This window comes from Hyaena hyaena, unplaced genomic scaffold, assembly GCF_003009895.1.
Source record: "Hyaena hyaena isolate Hyena2069 unplaced genomic scaffold, ASM300989v1 scaffold_57, whole genome shotgun sequence".
In the NCBI taxonomy this organism is placed as follows: Eukaryota; Metazoa; Chordata; class Mammalia; order Carnivora; family Hyaenidae; genus Hyaena; species Hyaena hyaena.
In genome coordinates, this window is record NW_024080690.1 from 1,216,480 (window position 1) to 1,243,801 (window position 27,322).

Consider the following 27,322-nt stretch of genomic DNA (forward strand, 5'->3'; position numbering starts at 1 on the left):
GCGCGACGGGGCGGGAAGGAGTGGGGACGAGCACTTGGTAGCACCAATCAGCACCGAGGAGTCCGGACCGCGTCCAATCAGGAGCCGGGTGGCCACGAAAGGGGTAGGTTGCAGGCGAGCAGCGCATGTGGCGGACGCCGAACGCCCGGGACCTCACCTGCTGCCGCGACTGAGCCGCCCACCTCGCTGCTTCCTGAGCGCCGTACGCCACGGAGCCTGGCGCCGGCCTGACGACGCCAAGGAGGCAGGGGGCCAACAGTGTGGACCGGCTGTTGGCCTGCCGCGTTCGCGGCCTGAGCCCAGGAACGCCTCTTGCAGCGGTTGCGGGGCCACCCCCGCGGCTGTGCCATGACCGACTCTCTCCGCAAAGGGGACTCTTCCTCGACGGTTGCTGCAAAGAGAGATGAAAAGCCTGTTAGACCGTGAGACGAGTTTGGAGCCGACCATTTAGGGGCACTCGGCAGCAGGCCTCCCGCGCCTTTCCGGGCTCGTTCTTTTTGCCCCGAGCGGGAGGCCTAGTCGCCTCCGGGCGCGCGGCGGGCACAGAGGGGTGGGGCAACAGGGGCTGGGCGGGGCGCGCGGCGGCGGCATGTTCCTCCGGAGGCCGCCGGCCCTGGCCGCCTGGCTAGCAGGCGCCGCGGCGGCGGGACGCGCGGGGGCGCGGGGCGGGGGCCTGCTAGCCCTGCTGGCCAATCAGTGCCGCTTCGTGACGGGCCTGCGTGTGCGGCGCGCGCAGCAGATCGCGCAGCTGTACGGCCGCCTCTACTCGGAGACCTCGCGCCGCGTCCTCCTCGGCCGCCTCTGGCGCCGGCTGCGCGGCCGCCCTGGCCATGCCTCTGCCTTGATGGCGGCGCTCGCTGGCGCGTTCGTGTGGGACGAGGAGAGGATCCAGGAGGAGGAGTTGCAGAGGTGAGTCCGGAGGCGAGGTCGTTGGGGCCAGTCGGGTTTGGAGGTTGGCACGTCGATCCTCGGGGCCCTGCCTTTTCGGTCGGTGTGGCCGGCTTGCCCGGTGGTACTTGAAATGACGATGCAGTAACTTGATCCTGTTTTAGCAGACCGTGTTATTTATTGCCTCTGTGTGCTCATTTCATTTGTCGGGCTGGAAATAACGAAATGTAGGTTAGTGTAGGTGGGAAGGCTTTGAATAGGGAGCATCATGGTGAAGAAATAACGTAAGAAAACGAATTAGATCTTGAAGCCATGTAACCCATTGTTCACGTACTCTTTAATTCTTCCAAAAAAGTGCATATTCAAAGCAGATTTAAAATGTGACCTAGGGATGTGTGACCTACAAAATTCCTGCATTCCAAATGGGATTTCGTGACAAATGCCCCCCAGGAAAGCTCTTCTGTCGCGGTGACAGAATTATGAGGCTGGAAAGGATTTTGTTTTCCTCAAAGAAACCAGTAGCCCAGCCATTTTAACCTGCAAAAATTAGGTCAGTTTTTTGCTGCTTTAACTGGAACTTAGTGAATAGTGTATCATTAGGCTCTGAAGTTGTGCTGTCATCGTCATCAAAACTTCTGGGTGAAAAATGCTGTGCCATTGGCTGAATTTGTTAATCTGTGGTTCTAAATATTAGTCCTGATAGTTTTCAACTAATGTGATGGGGAAGCCTTGATTTAGCTCTTGCTTTACAGTGTCTTTGTATTTTCCTTTTTTTAAAAAGTTTATTTATTTTATGAGAGAGCACAGGTGGGAGAGGAACAGAGAGAGAGAAAGAGAGAGGGAGAGAATCCCAAGCAGAATCCGAACTGTCAGCACAGAGCTCACAACCGGGAGATCATGACCTGAGCCGAATTCGAGGGTCCAGATGCTTAACCGACTGAGCCACCCAGATACCCCTCTGTATTTTTTTTCAACAGCTGTTCCCTCCCTCCCTCTACCCCCTAAATTTTTGTTTCCCACTAAAGCTTTACAAAATTAGGTGGTTGGCCTTAGGCTATGGTGTTTGATTCCCGTGTTACTATAATACACCTATGGAAAATTTACTAGTTACTAAATATCCACTTTGAGGATATAAATACAATCGAAAATCTTAACAATCTTATTCACAAAAATGTTAAGATATCCAGGTCTGATAGGTTGCTTGCCTAGTTTCTCTTAGTATTCTTGTGCAACTTCTCCATTGGTCTAATGAAGCAGTTTCAGGTATGAGAAATAAAATGACCTATGGGAGGGGCGCCCAGGTGGCTTAGTCGGTTAAGCGTCCGACTTTCGCTCAGGTCATGATCTCGCGGTTCGTGGGTTCGAGCCCTGCGTCGGGCTCTGTGCTGACTGACAGCACAGAGCCTGGAGCCTGTTTCAGAGTCTGTAACTCCCTCTCTCTCTGACCCTCCCCTGCTCATGCTGTCTCTCTGTCTCTCCTAGAAATAAATAAAATATTTAAAAAATAAAAATAAAAAAAATAAAATGACCTATGGGAGGAAAACCATTAAATTAAGAAATTCTCAATTATCTGTTTGGATATTTTTTTTTTTTATGTTTTATTTATTTCTAGGAGAGAGAGAGAGAGACAGCGTGAGCAGGGGAGGGTCAGAGGGAGAGGGAGTCACAGACTGAAACAGGCTCCAGGCTCTGAGCTGGCAGTCAGCACAGAGTCTGACGCGGGGCTCGAACCCACGGACCGCGAGATCATGACCTAAGCGAAAGTCGGGACGCTTAACCGACTAAGCCACCCAGGCGCCCCTGGATATTCTTTTTCTTTTTGATGATGAAATACCCATGTTCTCCAGTAGTCAAGTTTGAGAGGAAAATTCCCAGTTGGATCTATTTAGGAAGGAGAAGAAAACCAGAAAAGGGCTACCTGGTGCAAAAGAAAGGGAGATCTTTTGGGATAGGAATCGAGTAGCCTTGGGGACCTAGGTGGTAGTTGACATTCTTTGGCTTATTTCCTGTGTTTTTATGGGCAGTCTGTCCTGGAGCCTCTGTTTAGTAGGTCTCCCATTAGCAGGAGCTAGAGAGGAACACAAGATAAAAAGTGCATGTGGTAAACATTGGAGTCAGTAGTCACTACCCACTGTAGCAGAAAGAGAGACCAGTTGATGACCAGTCCCTGTATTCATACCGTTTCCCTTCTCTTTGGGCTGTCTGTGAAACCTGGGAGCATTTGAAACATTCTTAATTCTAATCCGGCTCCTGAAGAGGTATTGCTCTCTGTTAACCCACTTGGGAATTTCATAAGCTTAGATGAAGGCCAGTCAGAACACTTAAGGCCTTTCTGATCCTCCAGAGTTGTTCTAGTAAAGACCTTCATGTAACAGTTTGTTTTCTAGTTCATACTTGAATTCAGTCATATACCTAAAATTTGATGAAGGTGTCCATTTGGAGAATTAAAAAAAATATTACCTCGGTAGGGAGACAAATAATAACGCTCTTCAGCTATATCTTGATTGTACAGTGGTTCTACAGGTTCATCATGTTTCTAATATCTTTGTCATATATTTTATTTAATAAAATGCTTTGGGTTCGGGTTAACTCTTTTTACTTGTCGTTTAAGTATTTTATTTGCTAAGGCACTGCTGAGGTTGTTATAGCTAGTTTGGAATATCTTAGATTTTGTTTGTTCTAGTGAAGTGATTTTGGGTGGCTTCCATAATGGAGCACAGTTGAATGTGCCTCAGGACAAGTGCATTTTTTTCATTGTTAATGGAAGAAGAGCATGATTGTCCCATGGTCCCTAAATCACAGCATTTGGTTCTTCTGTGCTGTTTTTGTACCAACTTGTGCTGGTACTCTCTGAATGTGTGCTTTAACATGGCATGTGTTTTTTCATATGTTATTTGAGTCTCTATTCAAAATGAAAAGGAATAACCTTGCTTTCAATTCTTCTGTGCTTAAGAACAACAAATAGAATCTCATTTATTTAGCAACAGCAAGAAAACTTGAGAAATGAATAACTTGTACATAGTGACTCTGACTACACTGATGGGCACCAGGTGTAGAAGTCGTGTCTTATAATGCTTGCTCTAGTATTCTTACCCAATTGGCTTCAATTAAACAAATCAAACAAAATAACTTTCAGTCACTCTCTTTGGTACCAGCTGGCATCCTGTGCAGGTCAGATCTTCTGGAAAAACACAGCAGTAATTTTTGATTGCTTTGGAACATTAAAATTTTTTTTTTTTTCAGAAACAAAAAGAGGAAGGAAATTAAGAAATATGAAAGGCTAGGGGAAAATGTTCTGTTAACCCTTCCTCTTGTTGAAAAAGTTACAGTCCATTGCTCCAGAAATTTGAGTAAATGAGTGCCAGTAAAGTTTCATAAAGAAATTGTTCAGTTTCCTGCTTTTGTCTCTCAGGGCATTTAGAATAAGTGTGATTTTTTTGGTGTGTTATTAATTAGATAAATGATCAACAAAAAGTCCTTTTTCCTTTTTGCCATTGTCACTTGAAGATTTTTTGCTGACATACCCTTCTTAGATCATCAGAACTACATTAAACCAGACTCCAGTGGTTTTACATTGTCTTTATTATTTTACCATTAACCAATTGGCCCAGAATTGCACTGAGCTAGCTTGATGTCTTGTATTTCTAGGTGTGTTGTTTCATAACAGTTATACTTGAAATATACTTGACAATAATTTGTAGTTTAAGGAAGGGATTATGTGAATTGAGGCAGTTGTTTTATTGAAATTACTAATTACAAGAATGGCTTCATTTGAATCATTTTGGACCCTTATATTAACTCTACACTGGGGCAGGACTTCCATGAGCTAAAGCTAGTTATACCTACTACTCTGTTTTAATAATTTTATGCCTTCAGTTTCTTTTTTTTTTTTTTTTTTTAAATGTTTTATTTATTTCTAGGAGAGAGAGAGACAGCATGAGCAGGGGAGGGTCAGAGAGAGAGGGAGTGACAGACTCTGAAATAGGCTCCAGGCTCCGAGCTGGCAGTCAGCACAGAGCCCGACGCGGGGCTCGAACTCACGGACCGCGAGATCATGACCTAAGCGAAAGTCGGACGCTCAACCAACTAAGCCACCCAGGCGCCCCTATGCCTTCAGTTTCTATACCTCTCATTCCATATTGAAATGCCTTTAGTTTTGGAGAAAGGTAAGCATTGGCTGTCTTTTCTTAATCCCTTTACTAATCTGCTGGTTCAGTTACTATTTTGGGAATAATCTCTTTTGTCCTTTCTTCTTATTACCTAAGTCTCTTAGATAACAAGGTTTAGATACTCACCCTATCCAAACAAGATTTGGCATACCAGTCTAAAGATACATGGTGAGGGGCGCCTGGGTGGCTCAGTCGGTTGAGTGTCCGACTTCAGCTCAGGTCGTGATCTCGTGGTTCGTGGGTTCTAGCCCCGCGTCGGGCCCTGTGCTGACAGCTCAGAGCCTGGAGCCTGTTTCAGATTCTGTGTCTCTCTCTCTCTGACCCTCCCCTGCTCATGCTGTCTCTCTCTCAGAAATAAAAACATTAAAAAAAAATAAAAATAAAAATAAAGATACATGGTGAGAGGTTTTCCTTCCTCCACATATAGAAGTTGAGATCCTTCAGACATTGTTGAATCTGTGGACAAGAATCATTTGCATTTTCATGATGTAGTCTTTTGCCAGCATTCAGATGGTGCTATTTCAAGAATGAATGTCAGGCCTTCACAAGACATTTCTCTCCCCCTCTGGGCACTTAGTCTCATAATTTTAATCAAGGCCACCTAGTGACCTTTAATTATATAGGAGAGGTTGATAAGCAATGGGTCAGAAGCTCTGTACCACCGTGGAAAGCCGTTAAAAATATTGCCTATAGTCATATAATTTAATTTTTTAAACCTTATTACTATGTAACTTTATGAGCCTCTGATGTAATTTTAATAAGACTTTCCTCCCTGCCTTCATTATGTGGTAAGAATGACATTCAGGGGTGGTGCTTAATTTTTATTGAAGAATGCTTTACTAGTCCTGAAGTGTCATAGTTGGTGCTATGTGATGCCTGAATTGTTCTCTGAGCAAGTCTGGCTGTGGTTTTGCTTTTGTTTTCTCTGAAGGATTTTATGGTCTACTGTAAAGTTCCTTTCCTATTTCTATATGTGTTTGTAGTGATAGCAGTGAATCCTGTTTTGCAATTTTAGATTCAAATTAAACTTTTTAAAAATGGTTAAACTTCTTTCATCAGAACATCAGTATAAATTGTACTGACTAGGGTTCTTGGTTGCAAACAGAGGTGATATTGGTTAACTTAAGCCAAAAGGGATTAATCAGAAAGATGTTAGGTCACTAAGGACATTGACAAGAAGGCCAGGGTATAGATTGACCAAAAGGAATAATCAGTTTTCTTAGGACAGTATTCCCGATTTTGTTTCCCCTAGATTGGTTGCACTGCTGGACTCTCAACTTCTTCAGGATCACTGAAAATTATCTCCAAAAGATCCTGTGCCTTTTATTATTTCCTCAAGATTCATATCCTCTGGGGCGCCTGGGTGGCTTAGTCAGTTAAGCATCCAACTTCGGCTCAGGTCATGATCTCACGGTTCGTGGGTTCAAGCCCCGTGTCGGCCTCTGTGCTGACAGCCAGCTCAGAGCCTGGAGCCTGTTTCAGTCTGTGACTCCCTCTCTCTCTGACCCTCCTCTGCTCACGCTGTCTCTGTCTCTGTCTCTGTCTCTGTCTCTCTCTCTCTCTCAGAAAGAAAGAAAACATTAAAAAAAAAAAGATTCATAACCTCTACCAGAAGTCTTCTAATTAACCTCCCTTAAATTAGGTGCTGTACTCCCAACTGCTAGGGCTTGAGAGGGAGCCATATCGCACCTATTTTGAGATTCTCATCCAAGTCCAAAGTTTAAAATTCAGAGAAATGGAATTTTAGAGCTAATAGCAACTTTCAAGAATAATGTCCTGACTTTACAGGTGGAAAAAGGGAGGTCTTTACAGGTAAAATAACTTGCATAAGATCACATAGTTGACAGAGCAAGAACTGGAACACGTGTCTTTACAGTCACCATCGCTTTGGGTTGCTCTAAACTTTTAATCGGGCTATTAGTATAACTTTGAATTTTTGGCTTTTAAAGTAATATGTGAATATAATCTTTTAATAAGAATTTGAATCATTGAGGCCTACTTTCATATTTATTTACTGTTTATTCAGTAAACACTTGAGTGTCTGATGTTTACCAGGTACTTGTTACGAGCTGGGAATACAGACATGAAAAGCTGATTTGGTTACATTAGGGAATTCATAGTTTAGTAAAGAGGAGGTATGTATAAAGATAGATCAATTATAATATGATATGTGACTGTAGAGGAATAAAAGTAAAAGTATATGGTTAACTCTGTCTGGAAGTTAACCTTGAACTGTATGTTTTTCTGAAGGTTGAAGAAGGGTGGGTATTTCAGCCAGTCTATCAGTAGCTGATGTCGTCTTCAGTCTTGAATAACAGAATTGTATATAATGCAGACAGCCAGCAGCCTTTCCTTCCTACCAGCTGTTTAAAAGTTATGGGGAAAATACAAGCCATGTTTGAAAAAAGTATTATAAAATGTTTCAGATACACAAAAAGACTTTAACGTGAATGTTACAAATACAGTTACATTTAAGAAAGAAAATACTATACTGTTAGAGCCTTCTTTATACTCTTGTCCAGTTGAAATCTCCTCTGTCCCCCAGATTATCTCAATTTGTTGTATTTCATTCTCATCTGTGTCTTTGTGCATAGGCATATGTTTCTAAATAATATATAATGAGACAGAAGGTTATACGGCATTATCTTGGATGTTTTAAAGCTTTATGTAGTTCTGAACAAAATACTAACTAACAAACTGAATCCAGCAACATATTAAAAGGGACATGAACTAGTGGGGTTTTATTCCAAGAAAGTAAGGTTAGTTCATCATATAAAAATCAGTTTAATGCCCCACGTTAACAAATGATAAAAACCATATGATCTCAGTAGGTGCAGAAAAACATTTTGACATTCCAACCTTTTTTCGTGATAAAAAAATCATTCAACAACTAGGAATAGAAGGAAAGTTCCTCAATTTGATAAAGGGCATCTACAAAAGACATAGTTAGCATAGTTTAATGGTGAAGGACTGAAAGCTTTTCCCTAAGATAAGGAATAAGACAAAGAGGTCTGCTCACCACTTCTGTTCAACATTGTACTATGTTTTTTTTCCTGAAAACTGCAAAAGATCATTGCAAGAAATTTTAAACCCACTGGGCGGATAAACTGTTCATGGATTGGAAGACAATATTGTGAAGACAGCACTACTAGTCTAACTGATCTATAAATTGAACACAATCCTTATCGGAATCTTAATTAGTACACTATTTTGTGCAATTTGACAAACTGTTCATGATACTCATATGGAAATGAGAAAGACCCAGAATGGTCAAAACAGTTCTGAAAATGGAGGACAAAGTTGGAGGATTCACTCTTTCTGATTTGAAAACTTATTACCCAGCTATAGTAACTAAGGTGATATGAGGGGCACCTGGGTGGCTCAGTCGGTTAAGCATTGGACTCTTGATTTCAGCTCAGGTCACAGTCTCACAGTTGTGGGATCGAACCCCGTGTTGGGCTCCACGCTGAGTGTGGAGCCTGCTTGGGATTCTCTCTCTCTCACTCTCCTTTTCCCTTTGCCCCAAACCCATTCACTGACTTAAGATAAGTAAAGATTAAAAAATATATATGGTACTGGCGTAAGGATAGGTAAATAAATTATTGGAATAAAATTGAGAGTTTTAGAAATAAACCCTTATATTTATGGGCATTTAATTTTCAAAAGTGCCAGACAGTTCAGTGGGGGAAAGAATAATCTTCAAATGGGACGGGGACAACTGAAGATGCACATGCTGAATAATGTATTTAGACCCCCTGCCTCACACCATACACAGAAATTAACTCAAAATGGATCAAGGTGTAAATTGATACTAAAACTTTTTTTTTAAATACTAAAACTCTTTGAAGAAAATATAGGCATAAGAACTTATGACTTTAGGCAGTGATGGTTTCTTAGCTGTAATGCCAAAAACACAATCAAAGGAAAATAGACGAATTGGACTCCATCAAAATTAAAAACCTTCATGCATCAGAGGTCACAATCAAAAAACTGAAAAGACAACCCAAAGCATGGTAGGGAATATTTATAAATTATATCTGATAAGGGACTGTTATTCAGGGGCGCCTGGGTGGCTTAGTCGGTTAAGCGTCCGACTTTCGCTTAGGTCATGATCTCGCGGTTTGTGGGTTCGAGCCCTGTGTCGGGCTCTGTGCTGACTGCCAGCTCAGAGCCTGGAGCCTGTTTCAGTCTGTGACTCCCTCTCTCTCTGACCCTCCCCTGCTCATGCTGTCTTTTTCTCTCTTTCCTAGAAATAAATAAAACATTAAAAAAAAAAAAGGGACTGTTTTTCAGAGTGTATAAAAGAACTCTTGTATTTCAACAATAAAAAGATAACCCAGTTTAAAAATAGGCAGGGGGGCACCTGGGTAATTCAGTTGGTTAAGTGTCTGACTCTTTTTTTTTTTAACATTTATTTTTGAGAGACAGAGTGTGGGGGGGGGGGCGGGGGGACATAGAATCTGAAGCAGGTTTGCAGGCTTGAACTCACGAACTATAAGATCATGACCTTAGCCAAAGACAGATGCTTAACCAGCTGAGTCACCCAGGTGCCCCAAATGTCCAACTCTTGATTTTGGGTCAGGTCATGATCCCAGTGTTCCTGAGATCAAGTCCTGTGTGGGGCTTTGCACTGATACTGGGGAGCCTGCTTGGAATTCTTTTTCCCTCGCCTTCTGCCTTGCCCCCACTTGCACAGGCATTCATATTTTCTCTCTCCCTCTCTCTCTCTCTCTCAAACATTTATTTTATTTTATTTTATTTTTAAGTGTTTTATTTATTTCTAGTAGAGAGAGAGAGACAGCGTGAGCAGGGGAGGGTCAGAGAGAGAGGGAGGCACAGACTCTGAAACAGGCTCCAGACTCTGAGCTGGCAGTCAGCACAGAGCCCGACGCGGGGCTCGAACCCACAAACCACGAGATCATGACCTAAGCGAAAGTCGGACGCTTAACCGACTAAGCCACCCAGGCGCCCTTCTCTCAAACATTTAAAAATAAAAATAGGTGAAGATTTAAATAGCTGTTTCTCCAAAGAAGATACACAGATGGCCAATAAAGCACCTGAAAATATGCTTAGCATCTTTAAGCCCTGGGGAAATGCAAATCAAAGACCACAATGAGATATACTTCTCATACCCACTAGGATTGCTAGAATCAGAAAGATAGGCAATAACAAGTGTTGGCAAGGATGTTAAGCAGTTGGAACCCTCATACATTGTTGGTGTGAATATAAAAATGGTGCAGCTGCTTTGGAAAATAATTTGGCACTTTCTCAAAAGGTTAAACATAGAGTTGCCATGACCCAGCAAATCCACTCCTAGGAATCTACCCAAGAGAACTGAAAACTGTGTAGAACTGTGTCTGCATTACAAACATACACACATGTTTGTAGCATTATTATTCATAATAGCCAAAAAGTAGAAATTTACCTAATTGCCCATCACCTGATGAATGGATAAACAAAATGTGATATATCATTCAATGAAATAGAAGTGTTCAGCCAAAAAAGAGGGGAACAAAGTACACCATGAATGAACCTTGAAAATATGTTGAGTGGAGGGGCACCTGGTGGCTTAGTTGGTTAAGCATCCTACTTCAGTTTAGGTCATGATCTCACAGTTTGTGGGTTTGAGCCCCACATCGGGCTCTGTACTCACAGCTCAGAGCCTAGAACCTGCTTCAGATTCTGTGTCTCCCTCTCTCTCTGCCTCACCTTCCCTCCCTGCCTCTCTCTCTCTCAAAAATAAATAAAACATTAAAAAATTCATAAGAAAATATACTGAGTAGAGAAATCGAGACACGAGGCTATATATTGCATGATTCTCTTTATATGAATTGTCCAAAATAGGCAAGTTCATAGAGACAGAAAGTAGATTAGTGGTTGTCAGAGGTTATAGGGGGTGAGTGACTGCCAATGGGTGTAGTTTTTTGGGGGCATGATGAAAATGTTCTGGAATTAGTGGTGATGGTTACACAACCTTGTGACTATACTACAAAAACATTGAATTGCATGCTATAAAATGATGATTCTTCTGGAATGTGAATTATATTTTTAAAAGATGAAAAATATGTAATTACATAAGTTTTTATAATAACCCTTTGAGGTAGATGCTGTTATCCCCATTTTACAGATTAAGAATACAGACTGATCAGGTAGTTTAATGTTTTGGTGATTGAATGTTGGACTGAGATTCAAGCTCAGGAACTCAGGTTTTTATTCATTACACTTTATACTGTTTTAAACCCTCACCTTTCTTCTGTAAGTCACTGTGTGGACATTTCATTTCACAGGTTAGTTAGAACCACCTGCACCATTCCTTTGGTTTTTCTTTGCAGATCCATTGATGAGATGAAACGGTTGGAGGAAATGTCACACGTGTTTCAGCGCTCTGGAGTTGAACGCCACCCTTCAGAACCAAAATCCCAGACAGAAGGGAATGAAGATCCAGGGGGCAAAGAGCAGCCATGGGAAATGGTGATGGATAAGAAACACTTTAAGCTGTGGCGGCGCCCTATTACAGGCACTCACCTTTACCAGTACAGAGGTGAGCCCCACTTGGCTGCGTTGTATGTTCCCTGGTTGCCCAGGTGGGCAGGACTTTTGTTCCTCATCCTCTTTAAACTGTTCTTTTCTGATTCTTGGTCAGAAAATTTACCATGGTTTCTTGTTTTTTGTTTTGCCTCTCCCAGATGACAAGCATCTCAGTGTCTTCATTGCTATACTTTGCTGTAGGTTGTCTTTGTCTTACTTTGCTGCCCCAAAATGACATGAGTTTCTGAATCTGCCTTTTTTTTTAATAGCAAATGTGTTTTTTTTTTTTAATATTTATTTATGGGGGGAGGGGCAGAGGAGGAGTGAGAGAATCCCAAGCAGGCTCCACTGTGTCAGTGCAGAGCCTCATGTGCAGCTCGATCTCAGGAACCCTGGGGTCATGACCTGAGCTGAAATCAAGAGTCGCTTAACCGACAGAGCCACCCAGGTGCCCCTGAATATGCCTTTAAGATCTGTCCTCAGTACACTATAATTGGAATGCAATTAAGTGGTAGGAATGAGGTGAGTAATGGGGGTGTGGCAAGCATTCCTTATTCTTTGTTGTCATTCTAGTTTTTGGAACGTACACAGATGTGACACCTCGGCAGTTCTTCAATGTTCAAGTGAGTAAATTTTTCTTTCCAGATTTGGAGCTTCTAGTAAGCCTAGAAATCCACTTAAAACTGTCCACGTGAATAATTTCTTTGACTCAGAAGACATTAGCTTCAGTACATCTATCTCTATATCCTTCATCTCCTGTCAGATGGCATCTGGGTAAACATTGGACTTGTTCTTTGTCCAAGGGAATGAGACTTTTCTGTCCTCTTACAGGACTGTTTGGAAGATCAATTAGAGGAATGTATTTGAGTTTGTTTAGTATTTTATAAGGGATTATAGTCATTTTCTTCCTAAGCAATTTAAGGGTAAGTTACATACGTGTTCCTTTATTCCCAAATCCTTCAGTGTGTATTTCCTAAAACTAGACAGTGTCAAGTCTCTAAATTTAACATTGATGCAGCTCTTACACGTATCCTGTTTGTATTCCAGTTTTTATCTATTGACCTGATAATATTCTTTATAGCATTTTCCTCTTCAGTGCAGATCCAGTCAGGATTTAGTAATCTGGAATATTGCCACAGTGAAGCTATTTATTTAGTAAAGATGATGAGTATTCAAAGACTTCTTTCTTCTTTGGGTGGAAATGTATGAAAAGGGAAGGTGGGATCACCTAGAGTTGTATAAAAAAACTCTTTTCCTTCTAGGCTTTTTCTGTTTTATCAGGCTTTCTTTTAGTAACTAATTGATGATTATATCACTCATTAATAATATGCAAGTGCACACTTTCCCCCTAAGCACTGAATTGTGTTAATTTATAGAGAGTTTTTGTTGTGTTTGGATGTGTATGATACGTCTTACTTTGAAATTCCCTAGTTATTAGTGATGCTAGAAATTTTAAAATATGCTGCTTGCATTTCTTTGTGTGAAGTGTTGCTCATACTTTTGGCCTTTCGTCTGTTTAAAACCTTAAAAAATTGTTTTACCCTTATACATTTATATCACTACCTATTAAATTTTCCCCAAACATGTCTATCACAATATTTTTTTCTTCTATTTTCTTTTGCTTTGCCTTTTTTAAAAAAAATACTTATTTTTGAGAGAGAGAGTGGGGAGGGGCAAAGGGGGGATCCAAAATAGGCTCCATGAGGTCAGTGCAGAGCCTGATGTGGGGCTCGACCCCACAAACTGGGATCATCACCTGAGCCAAAATCAAGAGTTGGTTGCTTAACTGACTGAGCCACCCAAGTGCCCGTGCTTTGCTTTTCTTTAATAAGAAAGAATATAAAGAATCTTTAATAAGATTCACTTTCAAGGTAATGCTTTTGGCCTATAAGAAAGGATTTTGAAAGACCTGTCTAAAATAAACAGTTATGTTTTTCATACTTTGCCACTTTTAGATCAGATTTCTGTTTCAGAATAAGATCCTTGTTGGGTCAGAGGTCCAAGTATCTGGAGAAGCCTTCTGCAGCTTTGTTTTCCATTTCTTAGGTCTTGATAGTCTTTTCTCTTTCTGCAGCTGGATACAGAGTATAGAAAAAAGTGGGATGCCCTGGTAATCAAGCTGGAAGTGATTGAGAGGGATGTGGTTAGTGGTTCTGAGGTTCTCCACTGGGTAACCCATTTTCCTGTGAGTATTTTTATTACTGTTTTTACTTTTATCATATCCATGTGAAGCAGAACACTAATTCTGCCTGTCCTCTTCTTTAGTATCCAATGTACTCCCGGGATTATGTTTATGTTCGACGGTATAGTGTGGATCAAGAAAACAATGTGATGGTGTTGGTGTCACGGTATGTGTGGTTATCTGTGGCTCCTCCTAAGGTCCTTTAGCTGTGTCCTTCCTATATGTCTGGTGGACGTTTACATGTTCTTGGTATTAATAGGGGTGCTGCTAGGACCCCATCCATCCCAGCTAGAACATGAGTGGGGTGGGCTGTGACTGTTGACAGTCTAGAAAGATTGAAGAGATGTAAGCTTTTCATTAAACCATTTCTTTAACCTTAATGTTGATAATTAGAAAAATAAATGCCTTCTTCTTCAGCATAAAGCTTAGAAAGCCTAGTCAGCCGGGAATCACCAAGGAAACTCACGTTGTTTTTAGAACTTAGTTTGTATTCATTCATCTTAGGGACTCTTCTGTTTTATTTTAAAAATTAGAGCCAGCTCTTTAGATTTTCCCCTTAACTTTAGCCCTTATGCTGTTTTATATATGCAAATATTACTAAGAGTTTCATTAACTTTTCTCCTCACCAGTGCTGTGGAGCACCCTAGTGTTCCAGAGTCTCCAGAATTTGTAAGGGTCCGATCTTATGAATCCCAGATGGTTATCCGTCCCCACAAGTCATTTGATGAGGTGAGTTTTACAACATCCAAGAGATGTGTAGCTGCTGTGGAACTTTCTCAAGGAAGGTCTTTTGTCTGAACTGGGAATGGTTCTCAAACTTGGCATGCGTCAGAATCCTTTGGAGCTTGTTAACATACAGTGGTGGGGTGTTGCCCAAGAATTCTCATTTTGTTGAAAAAAATTTTTAATGGTTTTATTACTGAGAGAGAGAGAGAGAGACAAAAGCATGAGCATGGCAGGGGCAGAGAAAGAGGGAGACATAGAATCTGAAGGAGGCTACAGGCTCTGGGCTGTTAGCCCAGAGCCCAGCGTGGGGCTCAAACCCACAAACCATGAGATCATTGCTTGAGCTGAAGTCGGATGCTTAACCAACAAAGCCACCCAGGCATCCCAAGAATTCTCATTTTTAAGAAGTTCCTATGTGAAGCTGATGCTACTCGTTTGGGAACCACTTCTGTAGGGTGATATACCTGAAAGATTCCCCCAGGACAAAATTCTAATGATCCACTGGTTCCTGTTTGTATGAGAGATCAGAGAAGACGTTGGCCTAATGTCAGCAGCATTCCTTAGGAAGTGAAGGAGCACCTTTTCCATCAAATTTCACCACAGTGGGCAGAACATTTAAAACCTTTCTGTGTTTCTGTTTCCTTATCTGTAAAATGAGAGGGTTAAAATAATGTTCTCAGCTTTCTTTAAGATTCTATGACCTTTCTTTGAGAAGAATATTTTTTTCAACGTAAGGAGTTTGGTATTTTTTGTTTTTTTGTTTTTAGTCAAATCTCTGTTGAGTTTACTACATATTGATTCCAGTGGTTGCTGTTTTTAGTTGTATTTCACCTTATAATTAAAGGCTTTGTTTCTTCCCATTACTTTTATTTTTGAGCTGGATGAACTGTGTGCTTTAGGATGGTTTTGTTTTCAACAAGTTTTTCTATTTATACTGGCTGACATAAGACTTTAAATATGACAGAAATGGTGGTTCACTTCAGTTAATGTGGTGATTGACTCTTTAACTGGGAGATCTGTGTGTTTACTTGTGTACTATTTTTAGAGCAGTATTTTTCAACCCACAGATTGCTACCCATTAGTGGAAGACAAAATTCATTTAGTGCATTATGATCAGCTGAAAAAGAAAAAGAATGCATGGAGTAGAAATCTGAGTATAAGCATATTTCATGAGGCTTGTTTAGGTACATAAGGGTATATGAATGTGTGTGTATGAGACAGAGGGAACTGGTTGCAGTGTAAAAAATTTATAGCGTGTTGTAGTTAAAAATGCTCGAAAGTCCTTTAGAAATTTAGAAGATAGAAACGAAGTAAGGCTGCTGTCCATGGCTAGTTGTCTTTAGGAAGGGGAGCCTGGGTCAGGCTGGAGACGTGGGAGACAGACTTCGGTCTCACTCTTCTCCTTTAAAATTTGAACCTTGCCCATATATTTCCTGTTGAAAAAACTGACTTGAGTCCTGGCATTGTTACCTTTAGAAACTGTGACCATGTATAGCTAAGGCATTGTTTAGCACCTAACAGAGTGTGTTGCACCTAGTAGGGACCCAGGAAATAATTTCTTTCAGCTGGGGTGGGAGAACAATAGAGAACGTCTATATAATTCTTTAGGTCTATTGGTGGCACGCTCTTTACGAAAAAGGTAAGATTGAGTTGGGTCTTGTGAAAAGGCAGACTGGATAGAGGAAAAACAGGAAGCGCCCTGGAGGCAGACAACATGATTTATCAAAGACAAGAATGAGCCATGAGTATGTTCAGAGACTCCCCACTTATAAAGGAAGGTTGAGATTAGGAGGAGTGATAAATTAACATTGACCATGTTGATAGATTACTAGAAAACCAGGCACCTGCATTTGGATTTGCCAGTTGGAAAGTAGATTCTTGAGCCAAGGAATGGTGTTTTATTTGTTTTATTTTTAATTAGGGAAAATTTGAAATACACATAAAAGATAAAGAAGTAGAAAGAATAGTATAATGAACCTTCTGTATCCATTCCCATCTCCAACTATCATGAACTCATGGCCAAACTTATTTTATCTGTATCCTTTCTTGTCCCTTTTCCTGCTCTCCTGATTATTTTAAATTTTTTTTAAAATGTGTTTTATTTATTTCTAGGGGAGAGAGAGAGAGAGACAGCGTGAGCAGGGGAGGGTCAGAGAGAGAGGGAGACACAGAATCTGAAGCAGGCTCCAGGCTCTGAGCTGGCAGTCAGCACAGAGCCTGACGCGGGGCTCGAACCCACGAACCGTGAGATCATGAACTAAGCGAAAGTCAGACGCTTAACCAACTAAGCCACCTAGGCGCCCCCTCTCCTGATTATTTTGAAACAGTTTCTTGCTTTGCTATAGAAGAACCCATAGAAGAATTTTTCTATAGATAGTCAGTATTTATTTCAAAAAGAAGACACATTTTTGAAAATATAACCTCAGTGTCATAATAATCCCTAACATCAAATAATCTAGTTAGTGTTCATATTTTCCTGATGGTCCATGAAATTTTTCTGTAGTTGGTTTATTTGAATCAGGACACAAAGATGCCTGGGTGGCTCAGTTGGTTAAGCATCTGACTCTTGATTTTGGCTTAGGTCATGATCTCCCAGTTGTGAAATCAAGCCCCATGTTGGACTCTTGTGCTGGGAATGGAGCCTGCTTTAAAAAAAAAAAAAGGGACACTTGAGGGAGTGGTTCAGTTGGTTGTGTTGAGTCTTTGTTTTGGTTTCTCTCTCTCAAAATAAAAAAAAAAATTAAAAAAAGTAATCTTTTTTTAAGCTTATTTATTTTGAGACATGGAGCATGGCCAGGGAGGGTCACAGAGTATCCCAAGCAGGCTCTTTGCTGTCTGCGTGGAGCCTGACACGGGGCTTGAACTCATGAACTGTGAGATCATGACCTGAGCTGAAATCAAGAGTCGGATGCTTAACTAACGGAGCCACCTAGGCGTCTCAAAAGGTAAAATTGTTGAAGGAAGGAAAAAAAAAAGACCCAAATATGATCCAGACTCTAGACATTTGAAATTTGTTCGTATTATCTCTAGAGTCTTTTGAAGTCCGTATGTTTCCCCTCTTTCCTTTGTTTGTGTGTGGTTTTTGGTGTTTTTTTTTTTTTTTTTTTTTTTTTTTTTTGGGTATTTGTTTTTTTTGAAGAAGCAGGGTTCTTTGTCCTGGATTTTGATGATTGTATTTCCATAGTATCATTTAACATGTTCCTCTGTCCCCATCCCCTGCCTGTATTTACTGGGTATTGGTAGTTAAGGTTCAAACCTCAGGCCTGAACAGATTCAGGTTGGTTGGTTGCTTTGGGTAAGACCACTTTATCAGAAGGCAAGTTGATGTCTGTTTCTTTCTTTGTGAATCATTATTTTATTAGGGGACTAACAAATTGCTGATTTTGTAATTCCTTTATTCTTCATGTATTTCCACTTACTAATTGAAATACATTAAGGTAATTTTTCTCACCAACTATTTGGTTTCCTATAGCGCATGTAGGAAAGGGAAGTAAGAGAAATGGTTGATTTGTTCCTTTATTTATAAGTTTCAGAATAATGCATTGGTCCTTTCAACCAGGAATCCTCCAAAAGTAAAGTTTTTATTTTTGTTATAAAGAAATACCATTAGTCTTTGCTGTAGAAGCAAAGATAGAAGACTTCTAATGCTATTTCAGTTTTTTTTTTTTTTTTTTTTTTAATTCCAAGTGAGTTAACATATAGTATAATGATTTCAGGAATAGAATTTAGTGATTCATCACTTACATATAACATCCAGGGCGCATCCCAGCAAGTGTTCACCTTAATTTCCCTTGCTCATTTAGCCTATCCCCCCCCCCCACCTGGCACCCTGCCAGCACCCCTCCCCAGTTCTCTGGTTTGTCTCCCTCTCTGTTTTTATATTATTTTTGCTTCCCTTCCCTTATGTTCATCTATTTTGTATCTTAAATCCACATATGAATGAAAACATAGGATATTTGTCTTCCTCCGCCTGGCTTATTTCACATAGCATAATACACTCTGGTTCCATCCTTGTTGTTGCAAATGGCAAGGTTTCATTCTTTTTTGATTGCTGAGTAGTATTTCATTGTGTATCTGTATCTCACATCTTTATCCATTCATCAGTCAGTGCACATTTGAGCTCCTCCCATACATCGGCTATCATTAATAGTGCTGCTATAAACATTGGGGTGCATGGCCCCTTCAAATCAGCACTTCTATATCTTTTGGATAAATACCTAATAGTGCAGTTGCTAGGTCGTAGGGTAGTTCTATTTTTAATTTTTTGAGGAACCTCCACACTTTTTCCATAGTGGCTATATCAGTTTGCATTCCCACCAGCAAAGTGAAAGGGTTACCCTTTCTCCACATCCTCGCCAACATCTGTTGTTTCCTGAATTGTTAATTTTGGCCAATCTGACAGGTGTGAGGTGGTATCTCATTGTCACTTTGATTTGTATTTTCCTGATGATGAGTGATATTGAGCATTTTTTCATGTGTCTCTTGGCCATCTGGATGTCTTCTTTGGAGAAGTGTCTATTCATGTCTTTTGCCAATTTCTTCAGTGGATTATTTATTTTTTGGGTGTTGAGTTTGATTAAGTTCTTTATAGATTTTAAATACTAACCTTTTATCTGATATGTCATTTGCAAATATATTCTCTCATTCCCTCAGTTGCCTTTTAGTTTTGCTCATTGTTTCCTTCGCTGTGCAGAAGCTTTTTGTCTTGAGGATCGATATTTCCGTTTTTAAGCATGTTTGGTTAGTTTTAGTTTATTACAGTTACTCTTTTTTTTTTCTTTTTAAGTTTATTTATTTTAAGAAACAAGTGCGAGCAGGGATGGGCCAGAGAGAGAGAGAATCTGAAGCAGGCTCCACGCTCTCAGCACAGAACCCAATGTGGGGCTCGAACCCATGAACCACAAGATCATGACCCGAGCTGACATCAAGAGTTGGAAGCTCGACTGAGCCACCCAGGCACCCCTACAGTTATTCTTACTGATACTCAAATTTGTCCTAGTTTTTGGGCATTAGGAACCTCATCTTCCTGGCTTGAGTCTTTTGACCTGACCTCAGGGGTTCTCTTGTTTTCTGATGTTATAAGATGTCCCAGGTTCATCTTATATGGTTTTAGCTGTAAACCTGTGAATTAACATTTCTTTAGGGAGCTCTAGTTCCTTTTAAGAAATTGTCATTTAAAGGGGCGCCTGGGTGGCTTAGTCGGTTAAGCGTCCGACTTTCGCTTAGGTCATGATCTCGCGGTTCGTGGGTTCGAGCCCCACGTCGGGCTCTGTGCTGACTGCCAGCTCAGAGCCTGGAGCCTGTTTCAGTTTGTGACTCCCTCTTTCTCTGACCCTCTCCTGCTCACGCTGTGTCTCCTAGAAATAAATAAAACATTTAAAAAAAATTTTAAAAAAAATTGTCATTTAAATATCATGATTTGGGGGTGCCTGGTCGGCTCAGTCAGTAAAAGCATGTGATTCTTGATCTCAGGGTTGTAAGTTCAAGCCCCATGTTTGGTGTAGGTATTACTTGAAAATAAAATCTTTAAAAATAAATAACCAGAATTTGGTTTCTAGGAGTAATAGCTCTTGGCTTGCTCATTGTTTTTAGGTCTTTTCAGAAGATAGAACTAAGTAATAAATTTTGTGGTTTGTTTTAAAGATAAATCCTAAATGCATGCTTTTATACTTTTAATTTAAATTTCAGACTGGAGAGTTTTTATTTGTATTTTGTGTCTTACATCTGTCATCTTTTCCCATGATGAAAAATTCCGTTCCCATCACTCCAAACATAACTACTCATTTGCTTAAACCTGAAATACATACACACACAGCAGCTTTAGAGTACGACCTCCAAGATCACCAATAATGTGATGATTTAAAATTTGTATTTTTTTATCCTTAGGATATGTACATAGTGTACAGAATAATTGAGTTTTTAAAGTTACGTGAAGTTTAATTTTGTTTTATGAAATTATGAAAAAAAATTGTGTTTCCAAAGTCAAATCTATAAATAAGACTATTTAGAGTGATTTTGCTTCTATCCCTGTCCCTTCCACCCAGTTCCTTCCTTTTTCCTATGGGTAATCACTGTTTTTGGTTTCCTGTTTAAAAAATGCAAGTAGTGGTGTATGAGAACCAGGTCTCTTGACTTCTCAGTCCAAGTGTTTTATGGGAAGAATGAAGTCTTCTATGTATATTAACTAACTTAGTCTTGTAGCCAGCCTTCGTGGTGGGCACCGGTACTCTTTCTGCTGTACAGCTTTTACCTTTCCTTTCTCTTTACTTCCATAGTATTCATCTGTATCTTGGTTATGGCATCTCTTGTGTTAATTGGAAGCTCCTGAGGGCGGGGACTAGCACATTTTTGTTTGCTCTGTCCCACCTAGCACAGTGCCAGACACATAGCATTCAAATATATATTGAGTAAACGAATAAAAGATTAAACAGTCTATTCAGGAAAAAAAAGAACTTTGGTGTAAAAGCATGGGAACTTAGGGGTGCCTGGTGGTTTATCGTTTGAGCATCCCACTTTGACTCAGGTCATAATCTTGTGGTTTGTGAGTTCAAGCCCCGCATCAGGCTGTCTACTGTTGGCACTGAGCCTGCCTGGGATCTTTTGTCTTTGTCTCTCTCTATCCCTCCCCTGCTTGTGCGCGTGCATGTCCCCTCCCTCCCTCCCTCCATCTCTCTCTCTTTCTCTCAATAAACATACATTTTAAAAAATGGTTTAATAAAAAGCATAGGAAGGGTGCCTGGGTAGCACAGTAGGTTAAACATCCAACTTCAGCTCAGGTCATGATCTCACAGTTCGTGGGTTCTTGCCCGTCGGGCTCCGTGCTGACAGCCAGCTCAGAGCCTGGAGCCTATTTCAGATTCTGTGTCTTCCTCTCTTTCTCTCTGTGCCCTTCCCCTACTCATGCTCAGTCTCTCTCTCTCTCTCTCAAAAAATAAAACCATTTAAAAAAAAACATAGGAATTTATAGTTGTAGTTCTACCAACTGGAGTTGTAGCCACTCTGCTTTAAAAAGTGCAGACATAGGGGTGCCTGGGTGGCTCAATGGTTAAGCGTCCGACTTCGGTTCAGGTCATGATCTTACAGTTCCTGAGTTCAGGTCCCGTGTCAGGCTCTCTGCTGTCAGCATGAAGCCTGCATCAGATCCTCTGTCCACCCCCCACCCCCGTCCCTCACCAGCTCACATATGTACTCTCTCTCTCTCTAAAAACATTAAAAAAAAAAAAAAAAGTATGACATGCAAGTGGTTATCTCTTACCCCTTTGGGTGGAGCATAATTGGTTAAGACATCTCCTAGGATCAGGACACCTATAAATCTCCTTAATCCCCTGTCCTTCACTGGAATAGGCACTGACAGGGCTGAGCCAAAAAGAGTGGTGGTGGGTACATGGGCCCTGCAGTCAGAATTCTGGGTTCATCTTGGCTGTCATTGAGTATGTGGGTAACCTTGGGCAAAGTTACTTCTTTTTGCTTAGTTTCCTCCTCTGTAAAATGGGGTAACTACCTACATTATAAGTTGGAAATAGTTCTTGGCACATCATTAAGTGCTCTATAAATGTTTGCTGTTAGTACTAGTAGTAGTAGCAGCAACAGCAGCAGAGTTTATATATAATTTTTTAATGTTTGTTTATTCTTGAGAGAGAGACACAGAGCATGAGTGGGGGAGGAGCAGAGAGAGGGAGACACAGACTCTGAGGCAGGCTCCAGGCTCCGAGCTGTCAGCACAAAGCCCGACGCAGGGCTCGAACCCATGAACCATGAGGTCATGACCTGAGCTGAAGTTGGACACTTAACCGACTGAGCCACCCAGGCACCCCAGAGTTTATATAAAGATTAGGACCTTTAAACATTTTGGGATATGTGTTGGGATTTTCAAGACCACTCCCACATTTGAAAATTCATTGGAAGTACTCCTAGGACTCAGCATGTAGTTATACTCATGACTGAGATTTATTAGAGTCATGTAGTAAGGATGCTCAGCTGGATCATAAGGGAAGAGACAGGCTGAGTCTGAAAGTCTGAAGGAATCCACGTGGAGGCTTTCTCCTGCGTTCGCTCTCTCTTGCCCCCTGCCCCCTCATGAAGGAGAGCGCATTTTCCTTCTAGCAACAAAAACATAACATGTATGTGATGTTTCTGCCCAGAGAATCTCATTAGAGACTCGGCACCCAAGATTTTTATTTGGGGCTGGTCACATAGGGATCCTCTGCATAGCACATACCAAAATTCCAGATGCTCCAGAAGAAGAGCAGGTGTTTAGCATAAACTGTATTATTGTTTTCACAGCAGACAAGACACAGGGAGCCACCGTTACCATTTTAACTGCTGACTGGGAATACTCTGGGAGCAAAGTTCCCAAACACCACCTGAGGGCCCACCTTGTAGGGTGGCCTTTCTATGAATAGCAAGCTCTGAGGGCTTCAGTATTAACACTTTTTCTGCACAGGGTAAAAAATGACACTGTCTGCCCCCGAGTCCGATCATGATCATTCTGTGGTACTAGATATAGAAGCTATGGTGGGTAATTCAAGTATCATTATTTTTGCTGTTTTTCTTTTTCAGAATGGCTTTGACTACTTGTTGACATACAGTGACAATCCCCAGACTGTGTTTCCTCGCTACTGCGTCAGTTGGATGGTGTCCAGTGGTGAGTGGGCACTTGTATACAGGGCCTGGAACCTGGGCTGAGCATTTTGTTTTTCTGTAGCTCTTACTGGCAAGCAGGAAGGTTAGTGTTTGTCCCATGGGAGCACTATTGGAGAAATTAAACATCTTTCCAAGTCCATTCTTGAATACTATGAAGACATTGAAGTCTCCAGCTTGGGTTTGGAGGGATGAGAATTCAGGAGTCCCAGAAAGCAGCATGCGCCCGGAAAGGAGTTTTAAGAACAGTTGCTTAGCTTTATTCCTTAAATATGGACTGTGTATGTTAACACATTACAAATTTTTTCTTTTTAGATAGTGTTGGAGGCCATGCAATCTGGTGGAGAAAATGTGGTAGTTCTAGGACAGTAACCTTGAGAAAGGAGCTACCACATGCCTTCACAAAGGCTATATATCACAGCTGTAACTGCACCATTTTCTCCCAGTTTCTTGTTTTTAAAAAGCATCCTCGTGTGATTTTCTTTCTTTTGCTTCTCTATAGACAGCTTCTAATACCTCAGGGAGAGAATGGAGAGATTAGGTGTTTCTGTTTGATATTTGTCTAAATAAAATTAGATAATTAGGCTATGCTACTGATAAGTGGTGTTTTAATCACCCAAAAGCCTTATGTGGCTTGATCAGTACCCCTTTTCACAGGATCTCAGAGGCCATGGATTGTTTTCACTCTCTATATCTCTTAGGAGACAGCTGTCACTCACAGGTTGTCAATTAGGCTGTGATCTCTATAAGAAAGGAATCAGCTCCCTATCATAAGAGAAGTAGGACCTTCTAATTTTGAGTCTATTGTTGGTTTGTATTTTCAGCCTACCCAGATTTTCTTCTCTCCCACCAGGCATGCCAGATTTCCTGGAGAAGCTGCACATGGCCACTCTGAAAGCCAAGAACATGGAGATCAAAGTAAAGGACTATATCTCATCTAAGCCTCTGGAAACGGGCAGTGAAGCCAAGGCTACTACCCCGTCTTCAGAGCGGAAGAGTGAGGGTAGTTGTGGCCCTGCCCGGATCGAGTACGCTTGAAGGGCTTTGGGATAAGAAGGGAGAGGCTGCATCTAGCCCTGTCCCAGTCCCTTATCTGCTACAGAATGGGGACATGTATTAGAAGGCATCTGCTGTAACCACCAGTGCAAGATAACTTAATAGCTGGTGTCCAGTTTCATTCAGAGCTCTTAACTGCTCTTTATCAAAACAGAAGGAGGCATCCATGGGGGCGTTGTCATATTCTCAGGCCAAGCATTTTGAAATTCAGTATTTAACTGAGCTAATTTGGAACAAACCTTTCACCTCAGGCCAGAAGGGGACAACTTATTTTTGCTTCCTCTGAGTAGTTTCCTCTGCCAACATTCCAGTTCCCACCATCGGTTCTGCAGCACTTGGGATTTCCTTCAGTTCTCAAGGTCCAGCTGGAAAGTACAGTTGGCCAGTTGAGTCTTTAGTGAGGGGTCATTGGGAGAGCTCTTGGTAACAGTGCTAGTGTTGAATGGATGTGAACTCTTGCTTGGCAGCGTAAGTGCCTTGTCCTCACCTTGCTTCTACCTTTAGGGACATCAGGTTTGTACCAAGGGATTTCTCTCTGCCTCCCAAATACACCCCATTGACTTGCCCTCCCACAAAGCAGTTTCCTTTGCCTTGGCCAGTTACTCTGTATTCATCCACTGTATTAATTTGGATCAGCGCCTCCTTCCTTAGCCCATTTACCAGGAACACTGGGAAATGAATCTTTTCAGATGGTAGCTTTCTGTGTCATCAGTGTTTCGAGCATTAGGGATGCTTAAAACATTACACTTAAGGGTTGTTTTTTTTTTAAACCTTTGTGTCAAAATGTAGGAATTGGGAAGGTGAGTAGGATTTCTCCATAGCCCTATTATATAGAAAATACCGTTTTGATTCAGGCAGTATTTTTCACACTTCATGTTTGACTGGATGCTGAGGACTTGTCCGTCTTGGAAGGCTAAAGGCAGAGGAATAGGGGTTGGGACACTCCCTTGGAGCTCTCAGAGCTGTAGACAAGCTGTGTGAAGAAATAGATGTAGTCTTGCCCCAGATACTAATACAATGGGGATGTGGTTTATGTGACCCTCTTGTTCCTCTGCAGAGTTCTTCCTGCTCTCTTCAGAGTTAAAGTGAAAGCAGACTACACCGTTTGGATAAAGTCAGTCAGATGGCATCAGTTTGGCCTGGCTGATTTTGCTTATGGTCCTGCTTCAATCTCACAGAATAGGGATCAAGTTTTAAATACTCCCTTCTCTTTTTTCCCTAGAATTTAAACGGCTGGATTTTCCCCTACTTGCTACTCTTTGATGTTGTTGAAAAGGGGGTCTAAGCCTCAGACTGACTTAAACCTGTGGACATTTTTGTTGCCTGTTAAGTTTTGTGCCAAGGAAATAACTGCCCCCATGTTTCATGTCTTGCCTACTCTGAGTCATTGGCAGAACAGAGAGATGTGTCGAGCAGCTCCAGCTTCTTTCGTTGATCCTTCCTCTCTTCTCATCCCCAGGACTTCACAGAAACCAGGGGGAAGTTCCCTGGGTTACATCTGAACTTAGCGCCTCTGATTGTTGGGGCATAGATGGGTGTGGGCAAGAGTGCACAGGTGTCACAAGCTACATGTTGCTCATGTTGGCAACTTGACCCTGTACTTGGGGTCAGTCTGTACAGTTACTTATGTCATTGTAATGATTTCACTTCTAACTGTGACATTTTTATCAAATGTGTGAATAAATACATAAAGATTGGTACAAGAGTGTTTGTCTTTGGACATGTGGTGGTGGGAAGTCTTGTATATTGGGCTTATTGTTTCCTCCTGATCAGAACGTTGGAGTGTTTCTATTTAGGGTTGGCACATGGAAGCAGCAAGGTGTGGCCTTCTTGCTAGGGGCTAACACCGAGCTAGCCACCTTGCCTTGGTTATGAGCCCTGTCCAGGTAGCCAGTTTGCCAAGTGAAAACAAACCACCTATTTCCACTTCCTTGTCTTAATCTACTAACCCATATCCTTTGCTTGTAAAGAAGGATCAACTTGAGGAAACCGTGTTTGAGTTTTGCTGACGGTGAAACTTGGAGGGGAGCAAGGAGAGGAAGGAAGGATTTGAGCAAGCTGCGTCTAGTGTGGGAGGCAGGCCAGGACGGTGGCTGGAGAGGGAGGGTGGTGAGCTCAAGCCCCACTTGGCCTGGTGGGAAGTAGGGTCCCCCAGGCAGTTCTGCTAGAGTGTAAATTTGTTGCAAGGCAATGGAAATATCAGAGACACTTAAGAGCATAAGGTGAATTTTGAGTTTTGTGTGATTCTGCCTGTGGGAAACACTAGGTGAACACAAATGTACACCTGAACTATTAAAGCTCTTTTCTGCGAATTGTTCTAAGATAATCACTGGAAAGCCATCCCTACCTGTAGACCACCCGTTAGATGTTGTGTGCTTATGGGTGCACGTGTGTTTTTATCATCACTTTGGAGGGTTGGTGATTCTGGCGTCCGCCCTGCTGCTGAGGCCCCTGCACATGGCATCCTTGACATGGTTCTCCGGGCTCTGTGTTAACACTTCCGCTGAGAAGCATTTGAGTTCTTACTGAAAGCAGCATTTCCATTGTTGGACTGTTCTGGCTTTCAGGAAGTCCTTTGCACTGAGTCTAAATGTGCCACCTCAGCGTCTACCAGTGGGTCAGTGGGCCAAGCCCTGTCTTCAGAGCAACACAAGGAAAACATTTCCGTGGGACAGCACTTCACGTTCTTGAAGACGGTGTTCATGTGCCCTTCCCTTCTCCCGAGGTTTCTGTTTGCCAGCAGCTTCAAAACTCCTTCCAACTCTTTGTTATGAAAATGTTTGGAACATTGAAAAATAATAAAACCTTGTATCCCCTTCCCCTACCTTTGCTGGTTGGTAACTTGCTATGGTGTGTGCTTTGTCTTTATATATAAATACACTTTGCTGTGGACTGAACTGTCTCCCTAAAATTCACATGCTCAAGTTCTAATGCCCAATGTGATAGCACTGGAGATGGGGCCTAGGGGAGGTGATTTGATTTAGATGAGGTCGTGAGGGTGGAGCCCTCCGTGATCGGATTCGTCCCCTTATTAAAAGAGACCCCAGAGGTTTCCTTGTTCTCTCCCTCTCCGCCGCCGTGCAGGCACAAGTAGCCTGGCAAGCCAGGGGGAGTGTTCTCACCAGGAACAGGT

At 41.7% G+C, this 27,322-nt stretch overlaps 1 protein-coding gene across 1 annotated transcript; it reads left to right on the forward strand.

Annotated features, from left to right (window-relative positions):
- On the forward strand, nucleotides 1-27,086 carry STARD7 (StAR related lipid transfer domain containing 7). The gene is made up of 8 exons (XM_039231730.1): nucleotides 1-909; nucleotides 11,390-11,598; nucleotides 12,159-12,208; nucleotides 13,660-13,770; nucleotides 13,851-13,933; nucleotides 14,397-14,496; nucleotides 23,053-23,137; nucleotides 23,987-27,086. Exons 1-8 carry the CDS (start codon nucleotides 590-592, stop codon nucleotides 24,169-24,171), a joined length of 1,143 nt encoding a protein of 380 aa, XP_039087661.1. The 5' UTR covers nucleotides 1-589; the 3' UTR covers nucleotides 24,172-27,086.
- Nucleotides 27,087-27,322: the final 236 nt, after the last annotated feature.